The 27,984-nt window shown below is 41.6% G+C and overlaps 1 protein-coding gene across 1 annotated transcript; it reads right to left on the minus strand.

Annotated features, from left to right (window-relative positions):
* Positions 1-2,378: 2,378 nt before the first annotated feature.
* On the minus strand, positions 2,379-27,896 carry LOC146547599 (uncharacterized). The gene is made up of 10 exons (XM_085264920.1): positions 27,752-27,896; positions 26,077-26,222; positions 12,798-12,879; positions 12,425-12,560; positions 11,884-12,086; positions 11,621-11,757; positions 11,318-11,459; positions 10,945-11,226; positions 5,121-10,599; positions 2,379-3,753 (listed from the first exon to the last, which is right to left on the minus strand). Exons 1-10 carry the CDS (start codon positions 27,875-27,877, stop codon positions 3,737-3,739), a joined length of 6,750 nt encoding a protein of 2,249 aa, XP_085121046.1. The 5' UTR covers positions 27,878-27,896; the 3' UTR covers positions 2,379-3,736.
* Positions 27,897-27,984: the final 88 nt, after the last annotated feature.

The raw sequence follows: 27,984 nt of genomic DNA on the forward strand, positions 1-27,984 counted from the left end.
TCTGCTACATTGCTTTCCATTTTCTGCATCTAAATATACATAAATATAATACATATATACTATAATAATTGACAAAATGAGTTGGAAGATTGTTACTGGTGCCTTTAAAAGCCATAATGCATGAAAAATGCATTATTTAGTTACACAGACACCTGTGGGGGAAATTTGACTATTTATGTGGTCTCTCATTTCTTCTTCTCCCTCCTCTTCAGCCTTCTCACTCTTACTATGTCTGGGTTAAAGACAACAAACAGTATTAAGTCATGGAAAACAAAGATATCGGCTTTCTGTCTGGCCTTCGTGACCGTCAGCCTCTTAAATGGGCTCAGGACTTGTGTGTCTGATTTCTCCATCTGTCTACATTATTATCTGATTGCGGTGATTAACAGTAGTTACTAACATTAAACACAGAAAGCCTCAGCTACATAAACGCAGGAATTTGTACAGTTTTCACAATTTTGAAAACTGGAAACCATGGACATCACTATCTAGTCCGTCTAGATATCTCTGACATGACCAATTCAATTCAATACATTTCACTTCATTTGAATTCAATTCAGTTTATTTAATGGCAAATCACAACATCAGTGGTCTAAAGGCACTTTGTACTATAAGGTAAAGACCCCACAATAATACAAAGAAAAACAACCCTCAACAGTCATATGACCTCTTATGAGGACTGCTTTGGCGACAGTGGGAAGGAAAAACTCCCTTGTAACATGAAGGAACCTCTGGCGGAACCAGACTCAGGGAGGGCGGCCATCAGCAATGAGTTGGGGAAAGACAGGACAAAGACATGCTGTGGAAGACAGCCAGAGATTAATAACTAATGACTAATTGCAGAGTGGTGTATAAACACATAGTGAACGAAAAGAAAAAAGTGAGTGAGGAAGAAACACTTAGTGCATCATGTGAAGCTCCCAGCAGTCTAGACCTACTACAGCACAACTAAGAGACTATTCAGGGTCACCTGATGCAGCTTCATTTTTCTTTTGTCCATCTGTTATCAAAGTTTATGAATGCTTTGACTCTTATGAACTCTTCTCTTCAGAGCTGGGTTGGATGATAACATGCCTACCTCCTTAATGCATTTTTTCTTTGATCATCACTGCCATAGTCTTTACTGGTAACATATATACCCTTAATCAAGGCTTTATTGCCCACTGACCCGCAGTGGAATAGAACACCCCCCCCCCCCCCCCCCCCCGACTTACACACACAACATACCCTTAATGGTCCCATAATCTCGCAGATAGATTTTTGGTTTTGCATTGAGAGTCCTTTTGAATCCAAATTCCAACGCTAGGAGTCTTCTTGAGATGTTTGACTCCTTAATTGGCAAATTGCCACTTTATTAGGAGCAACTATCCAACTACTTGTTAACACAAACCTCTAAGTGGCCAGTCACAACAACTGAAAGCCATGTCGATGGTCAAGATGCCTGCTGAAAGATGAAAGGTGATTTAAAGGACAATGTGGCACTGTTGTTGGTGCCAGGCTGTTGTTGATGTAACGGTTATAGGCAATATTGTCTTGATACACTTTGAGACCCTGATTATTGCTGCTGACCATGTCCGTTCCTTTATGACCACAGTGTACCCATCTTCTGATGGCTGCTTATAAAAGGATAACACATCATGTTGTCATTATCATCTCAAACTGGTTTCGTGAACATGACATTGAGTTCACTGTATCCCTACAGTTAGTAGTTACCAACAGAGCACCTCTGAGGAGTAGTAGAACAGGTGATTTACATCATGGATGTATTGTGTAACTCCATCATGTCAATATGGACCAAAACCTTTGAGGAATGTTTCCAGCTTGTTGAATATGTGCCATGAAGAATTAGGACAAATCCGAAGGCAGAAGTTCAACCCACTACTAGAAGGTTGTTGGCCCTGCGACAGACTGGCGACCTGTCCAGGGTGTACCCCGCCTCTCGCCCTATGACAGCTGGGATAGACTCCAGCGCCCCCCGCAACCCTGAAAAGGATAAGCGGAAGCGAATGGATGTATATAATTATTGTAGATGAGGGTCATATCACTATAAGCCAATATCTTACTAGGCTGTTCTGACCATGACAGTCTGCAATATGATTTATTGCATAGCCATGTTACGTACCACTCTGTAGAAACACACCTTTGAAACACATGAAAATATTTGAAACTTTAATATTAACATGGGCTTAAAGGCATGCAAAAAGGTAAAAATGATACTATAATTCCATTCAGGACATAATGTAATATTTTCTTTACCGTCTGTGTCATATTTTTATCCAGAGCAGTAAAGTATTTCATTTCATAATTATGGAGGAAGCAGTTCTTTCCTCTAATTTAAAGGCAATATGTCTCGCATATATTAGACCAGCAGAATCAACACGATTTGAAATAAGTTTTATTTTTTTTCTTCAAGAACAAAATATAAACCCAGCTCCAATATCCCCTTATATAATTAGCCATTGAAACTCTTCAAATATTTACAAAAGATAGAAAATAAAACAAATAAATATAACCTGCTGCTGCTTGAGAAAAGACTGGTTTGGCCTCCCAGTAACACTTTAAACTGTTTATTCCTGCCGCTTCTGTTTCTCTCTGAAGGAGAAGATTCATCCTAATAAAGAAATCAAAAATGTCTCTGTGGTTTAAAAAAAAAAAAAAAAAAAAAAAAAAAAAAAAAATTACGATTACATGATTAAATAGAAGCCAGAGGGTCAGTTCCTGAACTGTCAGGGAATTACAAACAAACTATGATAAAGAACCAAATCCAACAATAAATTAGTGGGATACTGGCAAATTTTGGTGGGTCTCAGTTATTGCTTGGTTCAGTTTTCCAGATATGATTGAAAATGAAGCAATTTCTTTATATCATACAGTGTTAAAGAACACGAGCAGCTTTTTATGTTGCAAAAAGAGCAAAGAATATTGAATTCACTGCCAAAAGAAAACCAAAACATAAAACTTTTAACTGATTAAGAGATTGGTGAGCACTGACTCCTACTGGTTGCTCATGGTAAGGTCAAGCAGCTTAGACCTAATCAACCACATTTTTTAATAAGAAATACAATTAGTATTTAAACAAGAAATATTCAATAAAAACTTCTCAAAGAGGACTTTGATACCACAATCTTACAACTTTAGAGATTAGACTCTGTCTAAATTAGCATGTTAAATCAGCATGAACTTGCAAAGGATTCTTTCACTGTATATTCCCACCATTACCAGTCAAGGGTGGGACAAATTAACTGAGAAATTTTATGAGAAGAGTGCAAAAAGCAAATAATATTTTATGGCTTACTGTGAAAAATATGTATCCTTATTACAGCAACAGCCTTGTCAGTTTATTTGTTTTTTCACAGCTTTCAACAGCTTTCATTGTCTTTAACCCACAATGCTTAGCGTCCAAACCAGGTATAACAGCTGGAAAACAGCATGGCAATTCCAGAGCAGGCACTTCAGTATCTCTCCTTCTCACAAACTGACTGGGATTCAGTTCAGTAGCTGTTTGCACTGATTGGCTATTAGATCAGGCTGCTCTCGGGCCTTACTCTTTAGAAACACCCCACAGCAGAAATCCGGTAAGCCTTTCAGTTCTTGCTGTGCATCTCCAGATGCACGAGTCTTTGCACAGAGTAACAAGCAAGCCATTCAGAGTGCACTAATCTGCTGAGGTACAATCCATCCTTGGGCTCCATGTAGGTCCACAGGTGTTGTATCCCAAGCCTCAGTTCTTTTCACTTCAATTAAACACGATGCCTTAAAGTTACAAAGAGGAGGAAAGAACAGGAGAGAGAAAATTATGTTAGAATCATAAAATAATGTTATCCTACAACATCCTGGCCTTACAATAACTACATAAAGCACCATGCAGCTCTTTATAAAAAACAAACAAAAAAAACCCTCACAAACTTAAATCAGCCTTGGGAAAAAAGCCACTTAAATAAATACATACATACATATTAGGGCTGCAACAATACTCGTATCGATATTGAACCGTTCGATACAGTGCTTTCGGTTGGCAACTGCCTCAACGCTACCCGAACCTCTCCCACCCTCATTCAGATCTGGCGTTTGGAACCATCTTAGTTTTCATGTGACGCATTACCCTGAAGGTAATGGCGTCATGGACAAAACTAAAACAGTATGTCGGATGTGCCACGCACGTGTTGACGCCGTCCAGCCCCACGCACGGGGGCGATCCGTGGTAACTCGTTAACGGAGATTTGCCGCGTTATGGCATTAATGTCATTTTAACGAGATTAACACTGACAGCACTTGTGGGAACACAACGAATATGACTGCACATTTACGCCGACATCATCCTAGTGCAAAGACAAATGGAAGCAGACAAAAACAACAAGCACGCATGCTACACGCTTTACCCCGAGTCATTTAAACAGCCGTTATGGGGACCTGATATGTTTAATATGCTGCTGAGAGTATACCCCAGAAAAAGCGTATAGTATAGCTTTTATTTTGGAAAGAGCCATTTCTCTGTAATAAACTCTCTTTTCCAAAGATTTTTTAAAATTATTTTGTTGTTTCAGCAACATTAAATTTAAAAACTGTACTACTGAGTTAAAATATATATTTATAATTTTAATAAATGACAAATTAAAAAGGCATGAATATTTTTTTGTATCGAAAAAAATATCGAACCGAACCGTGAATTTTAATAATACTAAACATACAGAGGGCTGTTAAAAAATAAAAATAAAGTTTACCCAGGTCATTTTTCTTTAAGTCAGTTTACTAAAAGTGAGTGATAGTGTCAGCTGAACGCAAGAAAAGTCTTACGGCTCTGTCACTCTAATATATATAAATAAATTCACATATTTGAACTTTGGCATCAATAAAACACAAGAAACATTATTAGAACACACCTCACACCCACAGCACCTCTTTTCAATTATACCATTTAGATAGACAAACTCATTTGTTCTACTCTTTAAACACTTGTCTGTATGTGCAGCAGACTGTTATGACTATGCACAGACTGTTTATAAACTTCTGCACTGAAAAGCATGTTTCTCTTTCACCATTTTTTACTGATTTGGACCACTATGTATTGCATAAAAACTTAAGAGTATGATTTCCATCAGTAGCCAAGACAGCTTACTCACCCTCGTCATCGGAGTCAAATCCAAAGAGGTCTGAGCATTTCTGCAGCTGGCGATGACTCTGCAGTTCCTCGACACTGTTGAACGTGGCAAAACAGTTGGCACATCGTTGTCTCTGCACGGCTGATGTCAAACAGGCCTGCTCTAAATCGTTGCTCATCTGAGACACCAGGACAGACAACGCATCCTTCCTTCGTTTTGGCATGGTGATGTACTTCTCATCCAGGTATGCTGTAGGCGGCAGACGCATGTACGGCTTTTTGCTGTACTCTGCAAGAGTGTTCTTGCACACAGAGGCCTTTGTGTCTTCAGCGTCACCTGACATCTGTCCATTTGTTATCACAGAGTATCCAGGTCCATTATTTGTAGCCTGTGCCGTTTCTGCAGAAGGTTTCTCTCCATCACCCACTGGGCTCCCATCAGTCATCGCTTTGGCCTCAGCAAGCGGTTGCACTTCAGATTTAGACTTTGCAGGCTTCTTAGATGCTGACTGAGCCGCATTGTCTTTGCGATGTTTCTTCACTGTCTTTGCGTCATCTTTCTGAACACGCTTTCGCTTCTTATCTGCTTTACTGGGGTCTAGGGCTTTCTTTCTCTGGGATTTTTCCTTATTTGTTACCTTCGGCTTGCTTCCTTCAGGCGCAGCAGGTAGACAAGTCTTTTCATGTAGGATGTCACAAGTAGCAGCAGGTGTGGAGGAAACTGAGCTGTCTAATGGTGCAACTGAGTCTTCTTGCTTTCCTTTTCCCTCCTCGTCAACAGGAGCAGATTCTGCCGAGTCACCCTTTTGCTGAATGCATTTTGACTTTGCCGTCTTTTTCTCTTTAGACATTTTGCTGCGATCTGCTTTGACAGACTTTTTGTTCCCTCTTTTGTTAATATTTTTGTGCTTCTTATTTACATTGCCTGAGTGTGAAGAAGCAGTTCGAGTAGTCTTCCCTTCTTTTGTTGCTATTGATTTCTTTGACCTTTTCTCCCTTTTTAGTTTCTGCACTTTCTGTGGTGTGGGTTGAACACCTGAGCCGTTAGCTGGCACAGAGTCACAGGAGCCATTGTGTGTCGCATCTGTGTTTTTCACCTTCACCTTTCCCTCATCAGCAGAACTTTCTGCTGCTCTGGCCTCAACGTGTGGGACTTCCGATTTAGACTCAACAGTTTGTATTAAGGCTGGTTCTCTAGTCTGGGAATCCCTCCTGACAGTCTCCGTGTTGACTTCATCATTTACCATCTTGTGCTTCTTTTCCTTGTTCGAGTCTGAGGAAGCAGTCCTTGTTTTTTTGTCTTCTTTTATAACAAGTGATTTCTTTGATTTTTCCTCTGTTTTTAACTTGCGTGCCTTCTCAGTGGTGGGAGGTACGTTTAAGCAGGGAGCTGGGACAGAAAGCTCTGAGTCACTAGTAACCTTTTTAGTCAAGTCTTTGTTTTCCACCTTTACTTTTACTTCATCATCAGCAAAACCTTTTACTGCGGCTCCTTTGGCCTCGACTTGTGGGACAGCAGATTTGGATGTGGCATGGCTTTTTAAGGCAGGTTTTGGGTTTTTCTTCAAAGTCTCATTGTTGTTACTGTTTGCAATCTTCTTTGTCTTCTTGAGATCTGAAGGTGCAGAATGATTTTTAATTTTAACCCATCTTCTTAGTGACCTGTATTTTTTAATTCCAGAGTTGGTGATGCCTGATGGTTTTGAACTGTTAAATGATGAAGACTTTAGTTGGACATAATTCCTTCTGATCTCCTTGCCCACCAATTTCTTCAATTTGCTGGTTGACATGGCTCTACGTTCGCCTCCATCTTGGACCTGCTGACTTTTCTCTTTGTTTAGCTTGTTACTCTCCATTGCACTGACAGCTTTCTCTTGAAGCTGGGCAGGGCTCTTCTGAGCCTTGGCCATTGCAGTTTTTTCTTTCACCATTTCACCCTTTTGACCAGCGTTAATCTTTTCATCATCCATTGCATTATTTAACTTGGGTGGTCGACCTCTTTTTTTAGGACCTTTTGTGTTTACTTTGATTTGTTTTTTCTGCTTCGGGTTATGCCTCACTTTGCTGCTGTGTTTTAACAATGATGATGAGATAACTTTGTGAATTTTGGGAGCCATCAGGGCTGTACTTGTTACTTGCCCTTTTCTCAAATTATGCCTTAATCTATTACTTGAATCAGTAGGCTGTGCAGAGGTTTCCTTGTTGGAAAGACTCTTCAATACATTTGAATTCTTGCTCTCGTTTTTCTTTTTCAACTTCTGTTTTATCAAAGATGATCTGCTGATGGAGAGAGGAGCAGCTTTATCTTGTATTCTTACCAACAACTCTTGACTTGCCTGTTCTGGTAACTTTAGTGCAGTCTTCACACTCTCTGTCTTCTTTGCAGCGGTGAGACTATCTGGCAAACTCTGCTGCTGCCTCCCAGCTGATGCATCATCAAGTTTGTCGCCTGTTTGTGCATTTGTGTTTTTGTCTGAATTAGTAGATTTTGAAGCATAGTGTTCTCTTTCATGAAGGTTCAGTGCCCAAAGACAAATAAATAAATGAGAGCATCCAGGGAGGCAGCACACTGCCTGCAGTGGACTGTGCTTCCTGGCATGGCGTCTCATTTCCATTCCGCTTTTGAACCTGGCAGTACAACCCTGATGAAGGCAAGGATGCCTTGGACTCCATCTGTGTCTTTCAACATGATGTTGAAAATGTTCGAAACTCCATAAAACCCTCATGCAAATACTACATTTATTGTTTCCGACATGGAACGCCAGTTCTAAAGGTTTCAGCTCACCGTAGTGATCATCGAGTGCATGGTATAGAAGTGCAACACGGTTCTTTGAAATGTCAGTAAAAAAAGAGCATCCATCTGCGGGACAGCTAATTTTCTCTTGGGGCTCTGTATTTTTTTCTGTAACAACTTTCCAAATTTGTTTTGTAGCTTTCACCTTTAATTTATCTTCTGTGGAACAGGCCAACTTTTTGTTTGCTGCAGAAGAGCCTATATTTGCATCTTGTTCAAGTATCTGCATAGCTTCCACATCCTTTTTCTGTCTGTTAAATTCCTTCTTTTTGTCGATATGCCCATTTACTTTGTGAACAGGACTTTTACTATTAAGGTGCTTAGACGTGTTATGTTTCTCTTGTGAAGATGAACCATCCACAGGCTTGTCATTGGATCTTAATTTTCTGCTTTCAGGTGGTGGGCTTACTGATGTAGGACAGGCAGTTGATTTCCTTGGTCTCCCCTTACTCTGACTCCCAGAAGATGTGTTTGCCATCTTAGCTTTGGGTTTAAGTGTTGAGACATCTTTGGTGTCAGGCACCCCATTTTCTTCAGCTTTAATCCTCTTTAGCTTCTCTATATGATCAGACAGGTGCATCATGGCCTGGAGGTCATCCGTGAATACTTTTCCACAGAACATGCACTCATCTTTACGATAATGGAACATTGCATGTGCCACAACACGAGTTCCCTTGAAATCCTTTTTGCAGAAGGTACAACAGTACTCCAACTTGGATTCCTCCGATTCTTGTGGCGTTTCCATAAGTTCGCTGTTCTCCCATGTATCTAAACTGCCATCCTGAGTTTGCACTGTCCCATCAACTTCCAAGGCCTCCTGTTCTTGTAAAGAGCAGCTGGAGGTAGTCCGTATATTTTGAGGATTTTTAGGTTTACTTCCAACTCTAGAGTCTTTGGAGGCACTATTGGTTGGAGTTCGCTCTTTTTCATTCTCCAGGTCTTGAGTAAGGTGCCCAGGGGGAAGATCAGTCACCATCTCTGTTACTAGTGTTAGCGAAGATATGTCACTTATACTGTCATGGTCTGTACATGAAGCCTCAATTTTGGTTAACTTCCTTAGAGCGGCTTCATTTCTTCCCCAACTTGAGTCACTTTTACAAGGCACATGTCCTCTTGAATCTTTAGGTGAAACCGTTGTGAGATCTATCACAGAAACATCGCTTTTGCCTTCTTCACTCTCGGTCTGGAAAGAGTTAAGTTCTTGTTCTCTATCTTGACACTGTGACTGTGCACGATCAGCATTCCTAGACTTGGAAGCAATCCCTTTATTGGAAACTGGGTGGACTTTGTCAGTAACTTTCTTTTTCCCTGATATTAAAGTCTGAGAAACTTCAGTTTTTGAGACATCTTTTGCTGTTGGAGCTTTGCCTAAAACCGTGGATTTCGAGGCAATAGTAACTTTCATTTCAACAGTGGGCTCTTCACAGGCCTCTTCTGCTGAAGCAATGGTGGAAACTTCGCGGATTTCATCTAAACGTGGAATTTCTGTTGATGCTGAAGACGCTGTGGTATCTCCCATTTCAGAAGCTGACTTCTCAGAGAGCTCTCTTACTGAAGATATCTTTCCTGAGACAGAAGTCTGAATTTCTCCAACTGAGGACCCTCTATGTTTAACTGCTGCTGCTGGAAAGCCAATTGTATCCTTTGTCTCAGTGGCAGGTTCTCCACAAAGCGGATCTTTTGGAGGGCTACCGTGCACAGATGACCGTGTGATTGTGGATACTGAGCTGTGAATATTCAGCCCATTTCCTTTTCCTTTTTGCCGCCTTGCATAACAATGCAACTGCTGGACAAATATGGATGGATCCCGTGCTCTGAGAATCACCTTGTTACGATGCACAGTCTTGACGAGTGGTGATGTTGCAGGAAGCTTCACAGTAGGTTTGTAAAGAAGCACTTGTGGGAACCCTCTCTTTCGTTTGCAAACATCTTCATTAAACGCACCCACAAGTTCATTGTCTGGTAGCGAAAGTTCCAGAATTACTTGTGGAGGAGAATCTGGTTTAGAACAATCCAAAGAAAACCCTTTCTGGTATTTAATGTCTTCACTTTCATTTAACTGAAGGTTCACTGAAGATTTGTGTTTGGCATGGTTCCTGATACGACCCGTTTCTGATCTGAGAGATGATCGATGGTGCTTGTCATGTTTTAACCCATGTCTTTTGACCTTCAGGGGAACGTTCTCTTCAAGAGTTCCCGAGTCTTCTAGGAGCCACTTTGGTTTTCTAATTCTCCGTTTTGGGAGATTCTTTTCAGACAACCGTGTAATGCGTCTATGTTGTTCGTAAGCTTGGCCTACACTGTCCCGTATTCTGTCTAGCTGCCAAAATGAGCGCCTCAAAGGTTCAGCAGATCTTTCTTTCAAAGGTCTTGACCCCTGGTTGCCCTTCTTCTTTGCACTGTGATCAACATTTACTGGTGTTTTTCCTGTGCCCATCCTTAGTCTTTTTGATGCAGCATTCGTATCCTCTTTATGATGCCGCTTTTTAGCTTCTGCCTGAAGTACACTTTTACTTCCTTTCTGACATGCCAACACACTTGATCGGAAAGCAGAGTCTTTGGTGCAGTAGTTTGAAATCCATTTGTCCTCCATGATTTCTTCAAGAGCAGCACTAACCACTTTCTCATTCATCAGCTTCAAACAGTTGGTCCTCAAAGCAATGAGGTTCCAAAACTCTGGATCAAAATACAGATCCTTCTTCAAGACCTGAGAAGAGAACAAAAGAATGAAGTCTTTTAGCACCATTTCTACACACATGGATAATTTTCTAATTACTACATCTGACACTGTGATTTAGAACTTTGTAGACTTGTATTTTAACCACTTAGCTATTTGCAAGCCATTCAACTACTGGAAGACAAGGATTTCTTCTTATAGCTAGCTTTTATGACAATAAATAGAAGTAGGAAGAAGAAACAGAATAGTGCAAATTTATCAGATACAGGAATATATTTATTTCCACAAGTGAAATGTCTATACTACTAAGACTTTACTTTTCTTAAAATAAACTTCAGTCTGTTAATATATACACACAAAAAAAAGATGCCCAACCTGTAGCGTTTCAAAGCGAACATTATTTCCAATAGAGCTGTACTCTGCGTCGTACTCTTGATCAGGATGCATGTAAAGAAGGTAGACCATCTTGTAGGACTCAACAGTGCGCTCCAAGAAGAAGACGAGAAGAGCACACGCCCGGCATACCTCCAGATCATTGTGTAGCAGGCCGGCAATGGTTTTGTAGATTAGTGATTTCGTGAGGGTATCACAGGGAAGACAAGACTTCAGTGCATTAGCACAGAGCTCCACACAAAGCTGGATACCATCGTCTCCAACCTAATGAGATATAAACAAAGGAGTTAAATATTCATCTCCATGAATATATATATAATATTATTATAGTTAACGTGTTATTATATGGTCTAACTTCTTGCAGTATGGATCTGATGAACGGGAAGATCGAGTTGACATTAGTGGCAGACAGCATCAGCTGGCGAGTCTCCTCTAGAAGAACTTGCTTGGATGTGTTCAACCGAGTATGAAGTTTAGTCCACAAGAACACAAGATCACTGCAAAGGGGGGGAGAAAGAAGTAAAATCTGTTCTTGATAATAAGATGTAGGGATGTAAACATTGCATTAAAAATAACTCGCCTGCTGTAATATTTGTAGAACAGCCCTCACTTAGAATAAATTTGAAAAAGTTATTTGTTTATAATACTGTTTACTTACCACAAATAGTACATATCTCCCCTCCAGAGCTGCTGGGACAGAAAGGCTGTGATGAGAGCTAACAGTAACTCATCCGTTTCTTCAAACTCCAAGTTACAGATGATGTGCACTGCATTTTTACCATTAAGATCCGCAACCTAAAAAACATTGGAAAATGACTTCTAGTTCAGGCAAGTCTTAGTAAAGACGTATATAATACAAGCATGTCCACAGAGTAAGTTTACACGGAAGGAAAAAGTATTTTATTACTGCACTCTACCCACCTCTTTATGTAGACAGTCATGCTGTGAAGTTTTGTAAAGCCACGTGAGGTAGACCTGGAGGAAGAACAAGTGTTGTCCTGTGTTGGGATGCCGAGCACAACACTTAGCCAGGGCCATAGCCTCAGCAATACGCTCACAGGATAAAAGGTAGCGCACGCGAAGCTCAAAGAACACCGGCAGCTGAGAGCTGATGTATCCATCCACTGAAGGAAAGCCAAGTCAGAACAGAGTTTTACTTTGTATGAGAACAACCAGTGATAGATAACACAGTTTTATGTTAGACAACCTGCAGACAGCATTAAGAATTTACAATGGCCTCTGGAGGAGCAGAAGCCTAACTTTCCTCCATTCAGCAAATGAAATGGTTGATTTCTGACAGAACATGAGAAATTATTATTAATTAAGAAAAAAAAAACAAAGTATGGTATTATAAATTTTTCTTTTAATTTTTAAAAGACAGCTGATTAAAATTTAAAGGTAGCTGGTGTGTTACAGTTACTCCAGTATTAGCATTTCTACAAATAATAACTACATCACTGACCGTCATTCTGAGGTAAACTGGACTCGCTGAGGATTGCCTGTACGGTCGGGTTGGCCCAAGGCCCGCCGCCCTGAACCAAACGCTCCACCTGAAGTAAGTGAACATTCTGGTGCTTTGCAAGAGCCAAATAACATTCCTGGAGGAGAATAAAGAAAAAACACAAAAGTGTCTTAATTGCGCTATCGTGCCACAGAGTACATAAAAGATGGGACCACAAAATAACTTTTTAGGTACAGCAGCAAAGGTCTAGCCCAAATGATGGAGTGCCCTGACAACAAAATATGCAGTGAAATGAATGATAATGAACATAATCAGATTTGACAAACATGCATTCACTGTTCTATTGGGAAGATAATAAGCTCTTTATTCTCACCTGGAATGTATCAGTAAAGTGTTTCAGTGGCTCCTGATAGAAGTCGTTCTGGTCAAAGAAAAGCAGCAACTCAAAAACACTCCTGTGGAGAAATCAAAGGAATAAATGCTCATTTCCAAGCTACTTTAAAACTTAAATCTGGATATTCCGAGTAAACTAGCTATCTGTGTGGCTCTAAGGAACTCTGTTATTGAGGGACGTGATGAACTATAAAGGGTTGATGGATATATTTAGTAGGGGTGCAACGATACACAAAATTCACGGTTCGGTTCGATACTTTGGTGTCACGGTTCGATATTTTTTCGATACAAAAAAAATGTTCATGCCTTTTTAATTTGTCATTTATTAAAATTATAAATATATATTTTAACTCAAAAGTACAGTTTTTAAATTTAACCCTAACCCTTGTGCGTGTTTTTTATTTTGACAGCGAATGCGCACCTGCGGACCACTTATGTGCAGCCCTGGTTATTTAGCTCGTCATATTGCAGCCACAGAGATTATTTTGTCCATGAAACCATAAAGCTGCACTTTCTTTTTGCCTTATAGTCTGATTTGTCATAACTTTTCTGTTTTGTGGTAAGCTTTTCTTTGGCTGTCACTTCTTCACCCTGACCTGTCTTATTTGGCTCAGCAGAACTGAAATAGAAATCCTGCTGCTTTTACACACACACTCACATAAGCTCAGCGATTCTCTGCGCGATCAACCTCTTACATGTTTAAGCTTGCTGCGGGAGATTTCACTTGTCATGTTTGCGTAGTAAGCTAACGATTAATAAGACGATGTCAGAGGAATTGGTGCGCAAATTATCATCACTCACAGATCAGTGCTGTCGCTCTCTAATCAAATCAAATCAAATCACTTTTATTGTCACATCACATGTGCAGGCACACTGACACAGCACATGCGAGTGAAATTCTTGTGTGCGAGCCCCACAAGCAACAGAGATGTGCAAACACAACAACACAAACGAGCAAAATACAAGAATGGCACGATTGCAAAGTGAAAGCAAAAAAACAAGCGCAAATTCAAACGCGATTTCAATATGTCACATATTGACAGTGGCTCATCGATGCCAATGACATAATTACCCAGCTACATTTCTGAAAGAATGCAAAAGCATTGACATATATTTTTCCTTCCTACAATAGCCCGACGGGCAGGGAAGAGATAGATTTTGGTAGCCCGACTGAAAGAAAAAAATCACTAGCTCCAGGACGTCGGGCTAGCGATATTGCAAGCCCTGTATCTGATTGAGGAATCACTCATCTTTGGAAAAGAGAGTTTATTACAGAGAAATGTCTCTTTCCAAAATAAAAGCTATACTATCTGCTTCTTCTGGGCTATAGTCTCAGCAGCATAAGGAGAATCATGTGCTAACAGCTGTCTAAATGACTCGGCTAAAGTTAGTTAGTTGTTTTTGTCTTTGCACTAGGATGATGTCGGCGTAAATGTGCAGTCATATTCGTTGTGTTCCCACTAGTGCTTTCAGGTTAATCTCGTTGAAATGACCTTAACGCCACAACACGGCAAATCTCCGTTAACGAGCTACCGCCGATCGCCCCGTGCATGGGGCTAGACGGCCAACACTTTAACGAGCTAACTGCACTAACACACTAGTTCCCACCCATGTAATTGAGCATTGCATGGCACATCCAACATACTGTTTTACTTTAGTCCATGACTCGCTTACCTTCAGGGTCATACGTCACATGAAAACCAAAATAATTCCAAACGCCAGATCTGAATGAGGGTGGGGGAGGTCCATGTTGCAAGGAGAGCTTAACTTCTGTCTTGCTAGCTTGCCCTGCGCTCTTCCTTCTGACTATGCTGTCTGTGTTGAGCGCTCAGTGGATCTGCGCTCGACAGTGCAGCCTAGGCGGAGTAGTCGAACGCAGATTCACTGAGCGCTCAACACAGACAGCATCGTCAGAAGGAAAGTTGATAAAATAAATTACAAATGTTGTATTGTTCGATACATATGCGTACCGAACCGAAAGCACTGTATCGAACGGTTCAATATCGATACGAATATCGTTGCACCCCTAATATTTAGGTCAGTGACCTGGCAGCATGTTAATGCTTTCTTTGGCTTGCAAATTTGCTTATGAGCAAAAATAAGCAATGAAAACAATTTTTACTTCACTTCCATAAAAGCTGCCACCAAACACCCATAATTAAGATGCTGACATCTACACTGAAACTAAGGAACTACAAAGGATTTTCTGTATTTTAACTTCATATGTGGCTAATTTTTAATTAATGGTTTTTATCAATAGTGTGTAACGTGTCACGTTATGTATGTGCATTTTCAAGAGCCTTTTAAACAAGGCCCGCTTCTGAAATGATGAACAACTCAAAAGGAGGAATTGCGAGTATTATGCAAACATTAAAGCTTTTTCAGCAATTTAAGATGGATGTCTGGCGGTACTTTTTAACTGTCAATTAGATCAGTAATAAGCCTATATTCTTACAATGCTTTGGTACTGCAAGGGTGATAAAAGCTTCCCAACAAGTGTTAGACTAGTTGGGAATAAGTGTGGAAAAAAAAATGTGTGAAAACGCCAAAAGGGAAATCATCTTTGTGAGAGCTTTTTAGTCGTGTCAACCTACTTCACCAGTTACGGATACCTCAAAAACTACAAACGTGCAGAAAACGCCAAACTGCCGACCCTTTGCTGTTAGCTCTCTCCATGCCACATTTGCTCCCAAGCTAGCAGCTGGTGCACTGCTGCTGATGTGTGATGTAGTAAAACACTGAACAGTTAACTGAAAAGATCAGCCTGTTGTCACCAATTTAGCTTTTGGAACATATCCGGCTGAGTTATCAAATTGGTACATCCCTAGTGTCAATATATTTAATTTTGACTTTGTTGAGCATAGAGATGCCACCAGAGCAGATAAGTTTCAATACCAAATGTTGAAAACTCAGTGGTAACTGTATTTATTAGGGGTGCAACGATATTCGTATCGATATTGAACCGTTCGATACAGTGCTTTCAGTTCGGTACGCATATGTATCGAACAATACAAAATTTGTAATTTATTTTATCAACTTTCCTTCTGACGATGCTGTCTGTGTTGAGCGCTCAGTGAATCTGCGTTCGACTACTCCGCCTAGGGTCGACAGTGCAGCCTAGGCGGAGTAGTCGAACGCAGATTCACTGAGCGCTCAACACAGACAGCATCGTCAGAAGGAAGAGCGCAGGGCAAGCTAGCGAGACAGAAGTTAAGCTCTCCTTGCAACATGGACCTCCCCCACCCTCATTCAGATCTGGCGTTTGGAATTATTTTGGTTTTCATGTGACATATGACCCTGAAGGTAAGCGAGTCATGGACTAAAGTAAAACAGTATGTTGGATGTGCCATGCAATGCTCAATTACATGGGTGGGAACTAGTGTGTTAGCGCAGTTAGCTCGTTAACGTGTTGGCCGTCTAGCCCCATGCACGGGGCGATCGGCGGTAGCTCGTTAACGGAGATTTGCCGTGTTGTGGCGTTAAGGTCATTTCAACGAGATTAACCTGAAAGCACTAGTGGGAACACAACGAATATGACTGCACATTTACGCCGACATCATCCTAGTGCAAAGACAAGTGGAAGCAGAAAAAAAACAAGCAAGCATGCTACTAACTTTAGCCGAGTCATTTAGACAGCTGTTTAATATGCTGCTGAGAATATAGCTCAGAAGAAGCGGATAGTATAGCTTTTATTTTGGAAAGAGACATTTCTCTGTAATAAACTCTCTTTTCCAAAGATGAGTGATTCCTCAATCAGATACAGGGCTCGCAATATCGCTAGCCCAACGTCCCGGGGCTAGCGATTTTTTCCCAGTCAGGGTACCAAAATCTATCTCTGCCCTGCCCGGTTGTTCAGTCTGACGTCACTAGCCGTGTCTGGGTCTAAACTCCGCTGCAGGTCCATATATCAAACGATCACTATGGCATTACTGAGAGTTGAAAAACTGTCTAAAGTCTTTCATCTTTAATAAAATGATCAGCGTTCTGCTCTACCAGGTGTAACAATTGAGTTTAACATCCAGGCATCCATGAAAACGGAATTTATGACATTTAACGGAGTTAGAAGTTACCAGGGAGTTAGCTCGCTAGCTTCTATCTAAATACAATATAGCATGTCCTGACTGCGGGGTTTTGGAAACAAATTAAAACGTACAGCTCTGCTATCACTTCCAGCATAAATGAAGACAGCAGTGACGTTTGTAGGGTTACTGAAGTTGGACTAGCTGGTATATAATGATGTGCTATGTGACCGCTAGCGACACAGCTATGTTAGCATAATATAAACAAGCTAACTTTTTTTCCACTCGATAAAAGTTAACGTGAGTGTTCTCGGTGGTCAGGAACAAATGTAATCGCATGGCAGGATGCTGTAAAAGGACCAAACTTTAGCCAGGAGAACAACTGAGATAATCCATCCACAATACGAGGTTAGTCATTCATATACTGCTGCATGGGCTGGGCTGCAGTTACATCCTAAGGTTTTAAAAACTGAGCTTAAATAAATGATTAGCGGTAATAAAAGCCGAGGGAGGTCAACAGGGATCACTGACTGTTTTAGGAGCTTTTTGAGATTAAATAGAAGAAAATACATAACATTAAACATGTTAACAACACAAAAGCCATATTAAATGCAGACTACTTTAGACCCGGAAGTAGGATTCGTCGCGTCATCACTGAACAACCGGATTGTAGGAAGGAAAAATATATGTCAATGCTTTTGCATTCTTTCGGAAATGTAGCTGGGTAATTATGTCATTGGCATCGGTGAGCCACTGTCAATATGTGACATATTGAAATCGCGTTTGAATTTGCGCTTGTTTTTTTGCTTTCACTTTGCAATCGCGCGAACTGTGTATAGAGAGCGACAGCACTGATCTGTGAGTGATGATAATTTGCGCACCAATTCCTCTGACATCGTCTTATTAATTGTTAGCTTACTATGCAAACATGACAAGTGAAATCTCACGCAGCTTAAACATGTAAGAGGTTGATCGCGCAGAGAATCGCTGAGCTTATGTGAGTGCGTGTGTAAAAGCAGCAGGATATATATTTGACTACGATGACCTTCACAGACAGATATATAATTTAGTTCTGCTGAGCCAAATAAGACAGGTCAGGGTGAAGAAGTGACAGCCAAAGAAAAGCTTACCACAAAACGGAGAAGTTATGACAAATCAGACTATAAGGCAAAAAGAAAGTGCAGCTTTATGGTTTCATGGACAAAATAATTTCTGTGGCTGCAATATGACAAGCTAAATAACCAGGGCTGCACATAAGTGGTCCGCAGGTGCGCATTTGCTGTCAAAATAAAAAACACACACAAGGGTTAGGGTTAAATTTAAAAACTGTACTTTTGAGTTAAAATATATATTTATAATTTTAATAAATGACAAATTAAAAATGCATGAACATTTTTTTTGTATCGAAAAAATATCGAACTGTGACACCAAAGTATCGAACCGAACCGAACCGTGAATTTTGTGTATCGTTGCACCCCTAGTATTTATGTACCGTAAGTACCACAAACAGTATAGATATCACGTAGGGTTGTCAGATTAGAGTCATTTATTTACAACACTATTTATACCAACAGTGCCATCTTTGCCTCTTCCAAATGACAACTTCACACAGGATTGCTGCAAACTTCAGTGCTGTGCCATTTCACATCATCCCTAATAACACCTAGGAATGCCATATCGTATATTGCTATAGCAATATCATGAATTTATCGTCTCCGTTATGCATAACAACAACACTAGCCCAGGCACGTTTGAGAGCAGGAGCTGCATGTCAATCTCCGATCATAATTCCGTACCTGAAAATTGAGTTTCTTCAACAACCTCCAACAAAGCACAAGTTCGCAAAATATGCAAGAAAACTGTTTCTGTGAAAACAACATATGTATTTTGTAGGGGTGCAACAATACTCTTACTGATATTGAACCATTCGATAAAGTGCTTTGGGTTCTGTACGCATATGTATCAAACAATACAAATTTTTGTTTACTTTATCAACTTTTCTTCTGATGATGCTGTCTGTGTTGAGCGCTCAGTGGATCTGCGTTCGACTACTCCGCCTAGCCTGCACTGTCGAGTGCAGATCCACTGAGCGCAGCGCAAGCTAGCAAGACAGAAGCTAATAGGGCTGGGTATCGTCACTGATTTCTAGAATCAATTCGATCCACGATTCGATTCAATTCGATTTGATTCAATTTCATTCGATTTGAATCTGGGAAATTTTGACAGTCAGAAATATTATAATTCAGATCAATACATTTGCATATTTTTGTATCTATAAAAAGGAAGCTGACACACACAAGACTTTATCAAATGTGTAAGCATCATAGCAGATGCCTTTGTGTCAAAGTAGCTGAAGATAAAACACAGAAAAACATGAAGGTGATTTTCCTGGCCTGGGATTTTATAAAAATATTCTGCAGTACATCAAAAACGAGAGAAAATCATTAATCAACTTATGAACATTACCTCTGATGTTACAGCGGTTTTATGGCTAAGCGTTTTGCATAATTTTAAAAAGTTTAAATTTTTTCAGTATTGAACAGCAGAAATTAGGTTTTCTTTTCGGAAGTATGTAAAAGGAAAAAAAACAGTGGCCGACAGCCTGTAAACACCGGTAGACTTGTGCGTAACAAGCAAGTGAATAATGCAGAAAAAAGATTTTAGACGGGAAACTGTTCTTGAAGTACAGAGAGAGAGAAAGCGCTGCATGAAGTGTGATTTTTATTGTGGTGGAAGCAAAACAGTAAAAGTCAGAGTGAATTCATGACGGTGTTTATGTGAAGCGTAGTTTGGATCTTCTTTTGCTGCTGGTTCAGTCAATAATGTTTGGAGAGAGATAAAAACTAACAGCTTTAGAATAAGCACAAAAAGGGCGTAAACACAAAGCGCGGACCCGCCGACAGATCAGAATCAGCGACCTGTCGGCTCTTTCAGCCCCGACCGTGTCCGTCCCGTCGGGTGAGAAAGGCGACATCTCACTGATTCTGATCTGCGGTCCGCGCTTTGTGTTTACGTCTTTGTGTAGAATCCGTGTTCCTGCTCTCATTCACTGTTTTAGCTGTTTGGTGGTTGTTGACATTTTGTGGGGTTTCACCTGAGGTTCTGGCATTTCGGGCAAAATAAATTCATATTAAAAAAATCGATTCCAGAAGCCAGAATCGATTTTAATCGATAAATCGATTATAAAAACCCACCCCTAGAAGCTAAGCTCGTTGCAACATGGCAACTGCCTCAACGCTACCCGAAATAGAACCTTCCCCACCCTCATTCAGATCTGGCGTTAGGAACTATCTTGGTTTTCATGTGAAGCTTGAAAACCAAGATAAGCCGCGTTATGGACAAAAGTAAAACAGTATGTCGGAAGTGCCACGCAATACTCAAATGGTGGGAACTAGAGTGTTAGTACAGTTTGCTCATTAACGTGTTGACGCAGTCCAGCACCACACATGGGGCGATCCGCGGTAACTTGTTAAGAGAGATTTGCGGCGTTATGGTGTTAATGTCATTTTAATGAGGTAAACGCTGACAGCACTAGAGGGAACACAACGAATATGACGGCACATTTACGCCGACATCATCCTAAATGGCCTGTATTTGTATAGTGCTTTACTAGTCCCTAAGGACCCCAAAGCGCTTTACACATCCAGTCATCCACCCACACATTCACACACTGGTGATGGCAAGCTACATTGTAGCCACAGCCACCCTGGGGCGCACTGACAGAGGCGAGGCTGCCGGACACTGGCGCCACCAGGCCCTCTGACCACCACCAGTAGGCAACGGGTGAAGTGTCTTGCCCAAGGACAAAACGACCGAGACTGTCCAAGCCGGGGCTCGAACCAGCAATCTTCCGATTACAAGGTGACCTCCCAACTCTTGAGCCACGATCGCCCAAAGACAAGTGGAAGCAGACAAAAACAACAAGCACGCATGCTACAAACTTTACCCGAGTCATTTAAACAGCCGTTAGGACATGATTCTCCTTATGGGGACCTGATATGTTTAATATGCTGCTGAGAAATATAGCCCAGAAGAAGCGTCTAGTATAGCTTTTATTTTGGAAAGAGCCACTTCTCTGTAATAAACTCTCTTTTCCAAAGATGAGTGATTTCTTGATCAGATAGATTTTTTTTTTTATTATTTTGTTGTTTCAGCAACATTAAATTTAAAAACTGTACTTTTGAGTTAAAATATACATTTGTAATTTTAATAAATGACAAATTAAAAAGGCATGAACTTTTTTTGTATCGAAAAAATATCGAACCGTGACACCAAAGTATCAAACCGAACCGTGAATTTTGTGTATCGTTGCACCCCTAGTATTTTGCCACTTGAAGCAAAAATCAATAGACACACTATCGACTACAATCAGACTACAAAGGAGAAGATACTAGCAGAAGGTATGACCCAATGTAAACAGCTGACTCCAGAGCATCACTTGAGCACATGCTAGTTGCACTACATATGACAGGAAGAGCAAATGGAAAATGGAAGTTACTGATGCCGCTACATGGTGGAAAAGCAGGGCTCTAAGCAGCTGAGTGTAAGTGTTAAGGAGTTATTTTTATGCTTTTACTTAAAAACACTACCCAGGCTACGTTGTAGCTTACATTTGACTTGTGCTACTGAGCTGTAATACTGCTGCTGTCACCAAGTGGCAATAGAGTCACACTTCAAATTAGGCAGTGTGTCAACAATGGCAAGCTCATTGGAAGAGAAGGATGGAAATGGCCCTTCATTTACTTACACTTAAAAATGCCACCGCCTGCAAGCTGAGAGTAGCAATAAAACAATTTTTATATATCACCTTTTTTTTTTCTATATTTCAAGAAATATAATTATTCTAATAATTTTCTTGAAATACTAGAGCTGTGCGATATGACCAAAACCTCATATCCCGATATAAGATATTTATCCTCCCAACAACGTGGGGGAAAGCCTGTTTTAACGTTTGAGTCTAAGGTTTATTTTGAGCACCTGACGGCTCTTTTTTTGCTTCTCATCCATAAACTCTCTCCATACCTTTTCACATGATTCTTGCATAGGTGGTAGACGAGGTTTGTCGTGTTTGAGTCTGAGGTGCGGACCGGTTTCCTGCATAATTCGCATAGTACAGTTTTCTGCTCTGTGTCACACTTTTCATAACCAAACCATGTCCATGCTACAGTGGTAGCCCCTCATTTAGAAATAAGGTCTTCGATTTGTTTTGATTGGTCCTTTTGTTTCTCATTATTTCAGTTTATTTTGAAAAATCTCAAAAGGACCTTCAGCTTTATTGTGAAAGGTTTATGTGGAAAATAAACAAGCAGACGGCGGAGCTACACGCTGGCTTTACCGTAGTTGTTGCTAACAACAATGCGTAAAAACAGTCGTTTATCCGTCTGTAGTGTGGTTATTTTCAATATAAGAGAAAGAGAGAACTTTAAGAAATTAATAGAGCCACTACAGTGACCATCAAAAAGAGGAAAAAATATTGCCGTAAACAGCAATATTTACGGCACCACGACACCACGAAGCAAACGATAGCGTAATATGAAACGATAGACGTTTTCATATCGTCACTTAATGTATATCATTATATCAAAGTGCCCTATGAAATACCACGATAACATTTGAGGCTCTGTTTCACACCCTTACTAGACAGACAGGCACACAGCCCCTTCCCCTCACTAGCAGCTGAACACTTGGAACAGCAAACTGATACCCTGGTCTTAATAGGAACTTTGTGAGGTCAGTAAGGCTCCTATTTCAACAATACTGAAGTATTAAACATCCATCCATCCATCCATCCATCCATCTTCATCCGCTTATCCGAGGTCGGGTCGCGGGGGTAGCAGCCTAAGCAAAGAGGTCCAGACCTCCCTCTCCCCAGCCACCTCCTCCAGCTTGTCCGGGGGAATACCAAGGCGTTCCCAGGCCAGCCGAGAGATATAATCTCTCCAGCGTGTCCTGGGTCTGCCCCGGGGCCTCCTCCCGGTGGGACATGCCTGGAACACCTCGCCCAGGAGGCGCCCAGGGGGCATCCTTGCCAGATGCCCGAACCACCTCAGCTGGCTCCTTTCGATGTGGAGCAGCAGCTGCTCTACTCTAAGCCCCTCCCGGATGGCCGAACTTCTCACCCTATCTCTAAGGGAGAGGCCAGCCACCCTTCGGAGGAAGCTCATTTCCGCCGCTTGTATCCGCGATCTCGTTCTTTCGGTCACTACCCACAGCTCGTGGCCATAGGTGAGGGTAGGGACGTAGATCGACCGGTAAATTGAGAGCTTCGCTTTTACACTCAGCTCCCTCTTCACCACGACGGACCGGTGCAGCGTCCGCATTACTGCAGCCGCAGCCCCAATCCGTCTGTCGATCTCCAGCTCCCTTCTCCCATCACTCGCGAACAAGACCCCGAGATACTTGAACTCCTCCACTTGGGGCAGGAACTCATCCCCGACCCGGAGTGGGCACTCCACCCTTTTCCGGCTGAGAACCATGGCCTCAGATTTGGAGGTGCTGATCCTCATTCCCGCTGCGTTACACTCGGCTGCGAACCGCTCCAGTGCGAGCTGGAGGCCCTCACCCGATGAAGCCAACAGAACCACATCATCCGCAAAAATCAGAGATGAGATTCTGAGGCCACCAAAGCGAAAGCCCTCCGCCACTTGGCTGCGCCTAGAAATCCTGTCCATAAAAATTATGAACAGAACCGGAGACAAAGGGCAGCCCTGGCGGAGCCCATCACCCACCGGGAACGAGTCCGACTTATTGCCGGCAATGCGAACCAAGCTCTTGCAACGGTTGTATAGGGATTGAATGGCCCGTAGCAATGGGCCAGACACCCCATACTCGCGCAACACCTCCCACAGGACGCCCCGAGGGACACGGTCGAATGCCTTCTCCAGGTCCACAAAACACATGTAGACTGGTTGGGCAAACTCCCATGCACCCTCAAGTATCCTCGAGAGGACAAAGAGCTGGTCCAGTGTTCCGCGACCAGGACGAAAACCGCATTGTTCCTCCTGTATCCGAGGTTCGACTAGCGGACGAACCCTCCTCTCCAGCACCCTGGCATAGACTTTCCCGGGGAGGCTGAGGAGTGTGATCCCCCTGTAGTTGGAACACACCCTCCGGTCCCCCTTCTTGAAGATGGGGACCACCACCCCGGTCTGCCAGTCCACAGGTACTGCCCCTGATCTCCACGCAACATTGCAGAGACGTGTCAACCAAGACAGCCCTACAACGTCCAGAGCCTTCAGGAACTCGGGGCGGACCTCATCGACACCAGGGGCTCTGCCACCAAGGAGTTGTATTAAACAGTTATCCTAAATGTTAATTTGGCCTGTACACACATTAACCTTTGATTTTTAACTATTAGCAATTACCCATATTATTTGTCTGCCAAGCTATCATTAAGGAACTGGCTTATGGCTAATAATAAAACAGTAATATTAATGCTATCAGCACTTCCCATCTTTAACATTAACAGTGGTTGTTTAACGAGATAACAATTATTTATGTCTAAAAATGTTTCTCTTAAACTAGAAACTGAGAAAAGTCTATAGCAGCCAGACAGAAATGGCAGCGGTCCACCATCAATATTTGATCACTAGGAGAATAGGAAATGAGCAGGGCTCCAGCTACATGTGCACAAACCAGTGCTCTTCTAATCATTATTTAAAAACAACTATGCCTCTTAATTTTGTCTCTTTTCCTTCATTTGAAGATGGCACTGAGTTAATTTATAAGCTATTTAAGCAGGAGAAGAAAATATAATCAGAAGGACTGACTACTCCAAAACTAAAAAGAATTAATTAAAAACCCAGAGGAAACAATCAAAAGATGAGGATAATATTTATTGTGTATTTTAGAGCCATTTCAAACCTTTGAGTATGAAAGGAAGTGATTAGATTATATTTTTAATGACTCATGATCATGTGTGACAATTCGCACTGTGTGAAACACTGCCCACACACAAAGTGAAATTAGTCTGTCAAGTGCAGCAAACACTGCACCAGCAGACCACACGCCTGTGCAAAATGTGGTCACACACTGCTCAGGTCAAGTGCTTATTATGTCAGTTTAAGCCAATACAGCTGAGATCCAATGACAAATTTCTAGATACAAGTCATGCAGAGCTGCATTAGCACAAGCTGCTGTTAGCTTTCTTACTTTCCATCTTGGTTGTACTGATAAGACCAAAATCACGTCGTTCTTATCCCCATAACAGTGTATATCACAACATAGTGTATTTTCCGTAAATCAAGTCACTGGTTTATTTAATCACCAAATTGAAAGTACTATTTCTTTATTTTTTTACATTCAAATTAAATAATCAAAAATGTAATAAATTACAAGGTGCTATCCCTTAGTGACACAAACTAAATGACCCCACGCAGTCACGCAAAAGCCTCCTGAGGCCCCCCGGCTATCATTACTGGTCTTGTATGATCGTCAGGAAACTAGCCTGTCTACGAACATCGACTGAAGAGTGTGCAGTCTTAAATGACGCGCTCCATTAAGCTCATACAAGGATGTGCTGTTCGGTTCATCCACATATCTGTTGGCGCAACGTGGTATGCTACGTTGCAAATTTCCTCCAATACTTTGGTCTGACGCGTAATATAAACGAGGCAACTCTACTTGTGAGAAGTGTTTTCAGCTGGGCGTAGTGTCCCTGGAGTCGAGTACTCTGACCAATGTGTGAAAACATATATTTGGCCGCTAGTATATTTATGAGTCTTTATTATATGGCGTACTGCAGAGAAAAGCCTGTTCTAGAGTTTGCGTATGAGGTTTATTTTGAGCACCTGGCAGATCTTTTTTTCTTCTCATTTGTAAATTCTCCGTACTCTTTTACATGATTGTTGCATAGGTGGTAGAAGGGGATTGTTTCTGTGGTAGGGACGGGTTTTCTGCTCCGTGTCAGACTTTTCATAACCGCACCATGCCCATGCTACAGAGGCAGCTGTGTCGTTAATAAACAATTCAACTTTGTGTCCAACTATGTGTGTCTGGCTTTGTCTACATTACAAGCAAAACTATCCAGAAAAGAGGGATGTTTGGGAAACAAAGGTGCTGCTTTCCTCTGACTTATATAGTGTAAGTACGAGCTACAACAGCACTTATAAATAATCCAGACTACTTATAAGATAAGAAAACTTCAGCCTGGAAACAACCAAAAATCACAGCAAATCTGTGAGAGGTATTTAGATCAGCAAAGACTGAAAGCAACCTTTTTAGGTAGGACTGGGTACTTACAAAGCCAGGCTACTGAGTGTGCGGAGCACGTGATCACAGTTTGACGTGAAGAAGGATGAGGCTTGCGCAAAATAGCAGAGAGCAATCTCAAGGATCCTGAGCTGAGGCAGGAGCACCTGCCAGCGAGAGGCATACTCCTCCACCAGCTGCAAAGACAAAAACAACATCTAAACAAAAGTACAATACAAAGTGCAATTGCACAGCATCTCTATGGATATGGCATTTTTAAAGGTTTTGAGTGCAAACGCAAGTACACTGCTGATGCTTCTAATCGCACTCGATTACAAAGATCTGTTTATATCATGTTATACTTTAGATCTGTGTGTTTTGGACAGCTACCTAGATTATTTTTACTTGAACATGTACTACAGGCCCATCACGAAACAATATCTGTTTACAGTTGACCTATGACATCCTAATCCTTATGTTGCCCTCTAATGGTGGAAATCCAGCTCATCTCCAGTGGAACGCAGTGAAGTGTTAACCCTCAGCCAGTGTTTAGTTTGGCCACAGGTGTCAAACTCCAGACCTCGAGGGCCAGTGTCCTGCAGGTTTTAGATGTTTCCTTCATCCAACACAGCTGATATAAATGGCTAAATTGCCTCCTCAATATGTCTTGAAGTTCTCCAGAGGCCTGGTAATGAACTGATCACTTGATTCAGGTGTGTTGACCTAGGGTGATATCTACAACCTGCAGGACACCGGCCCTCGAGGCCTGGAGTTTGACACCCCTGGTTTAGGCCCTCATCCAACTGCAACAATTAGTTCCCTACTAAGCTAAATGTAACCATGTTAGCAAAGCATGACAGCCCGAGTCTGGCACCTTCTTTATGAACAACAAACTCAATACCATGTGTGATATCATTTTAAAATATGTGGTGCAATAATTACTTCTCATTTTGTTATACTCCCAAGCTCTAGCACCCCAACTTCAGCTCCAAAGAAATCAAGTCAAATTACATATGCCTATGCGTCACGCGTTTAATGCTTACTTTTAAAGTTTGGATGGCTTACAGCTGGGATTTGTCAACAGGAAGTAGTACGCCTGGCTATTTCTAGTGTCAGTAATTGGGCAAACATGATTTTATCTCTCTGTTGTTAACAGTGCAGGGTTATTAGTTACTGCCATTCCAATGCGCTTTTGCATAAGATGCAACCACTGTGAGACCATTTAGTGATGGCAGGAATTATTTTCCCACTGCTGTGAAAGGTGGGCTGTAAAACAAACGCCCGACAGCACAGGATAACAAATATTAACCCAATTTCAGCGTAATCGCTGCCAAAACGTAGTGTAATCGTGCAAAATCCTGACCAGCGGGTAGTTAGTAAACATTCAGCGTACAACCATGCTAACTTGCAAGAAAATTCTGGGCTAGCTGGCTCATACGATTAGCAAAGTCAGCCTGAAATCATGCACTGTCACTAAATCACTGCTTAAGTGGCTCGCATGTTTTGCTAAAATCGTGTGTATGCGGGCTCGGATTACTTGACACGCTGTTTGTCACGCAAATATGCTTGTTTTTAAAGCGACTACTGCTAGTTAGCTAAATGATAACGGGCTTAGCCGCTAATGCTAGCCGTGTGTAACTAGTAGTTCTGGGGGAGGGGAGTCGGCTAACATATATGCTTATCTTTGACAACAAGCACGCCGCTAACTTCAGCTACGGCTCCATACCTTGCAAAAGTCAAAGCAGAACGCTTCGCTGTCGCCTCGGAGTTCATCGCTTGAGTAGCGGCTAAACAAAGTCTGCAATTGTTTTTCTAGACCCTCTAACTCGTACACACTGCTCTCCTCCGCCATACTGCCTGTCTAGCCTCGCTCGTAGCAGCCAGCACACAACACATACATCGCCACAGTCAACGACTTGCATTGACAGCGCTGATTGGATACCGGGAGCGTGAAGTGAC

The sequence above is a fragment of the Mchenga conophoros genome, linkage group LG23, assembly GCF_057382185.1.
Source record: "Mchenga conophoros isolate Kocher_MC1m ecotype Shallow Benthic linkage group LG23, M_conophoros_male_GT1.1, whole genome shotgun sequence".
Classification (NCBI taxonomy): Eukaryota; Metazoa; Chordata; class Actinopteri; order Cichliformes; family Cichlidae; genus Mchenga; species Mchenga conophoros.

Excerpts from the sequence above, each read along its gene's own strand:
- LOC146547599 (XM_085264920.1), bottom strand. The coding sequence starts at position 27,877 with ATGGCGGAGGAGAGCAGTGTGTACGAGTTAGAGGGTCTAGAAAAACAA. Across the intron at positions 11,460-11,620 it reads GGAGATATGTACTATTTGTG|TGATCTTGTGTTCTTGTGGA; the intron begins GTAAGTAAACAG and ends CCCCCTTTGCAG. Across the intron at positions 11,227-11,317 it reads TCAGATCCATACTGCAAGAA|GTTGGAGACGATGGTATCCA; the intron begins GTTAGACCATAT and ends ATATCTCATTAG.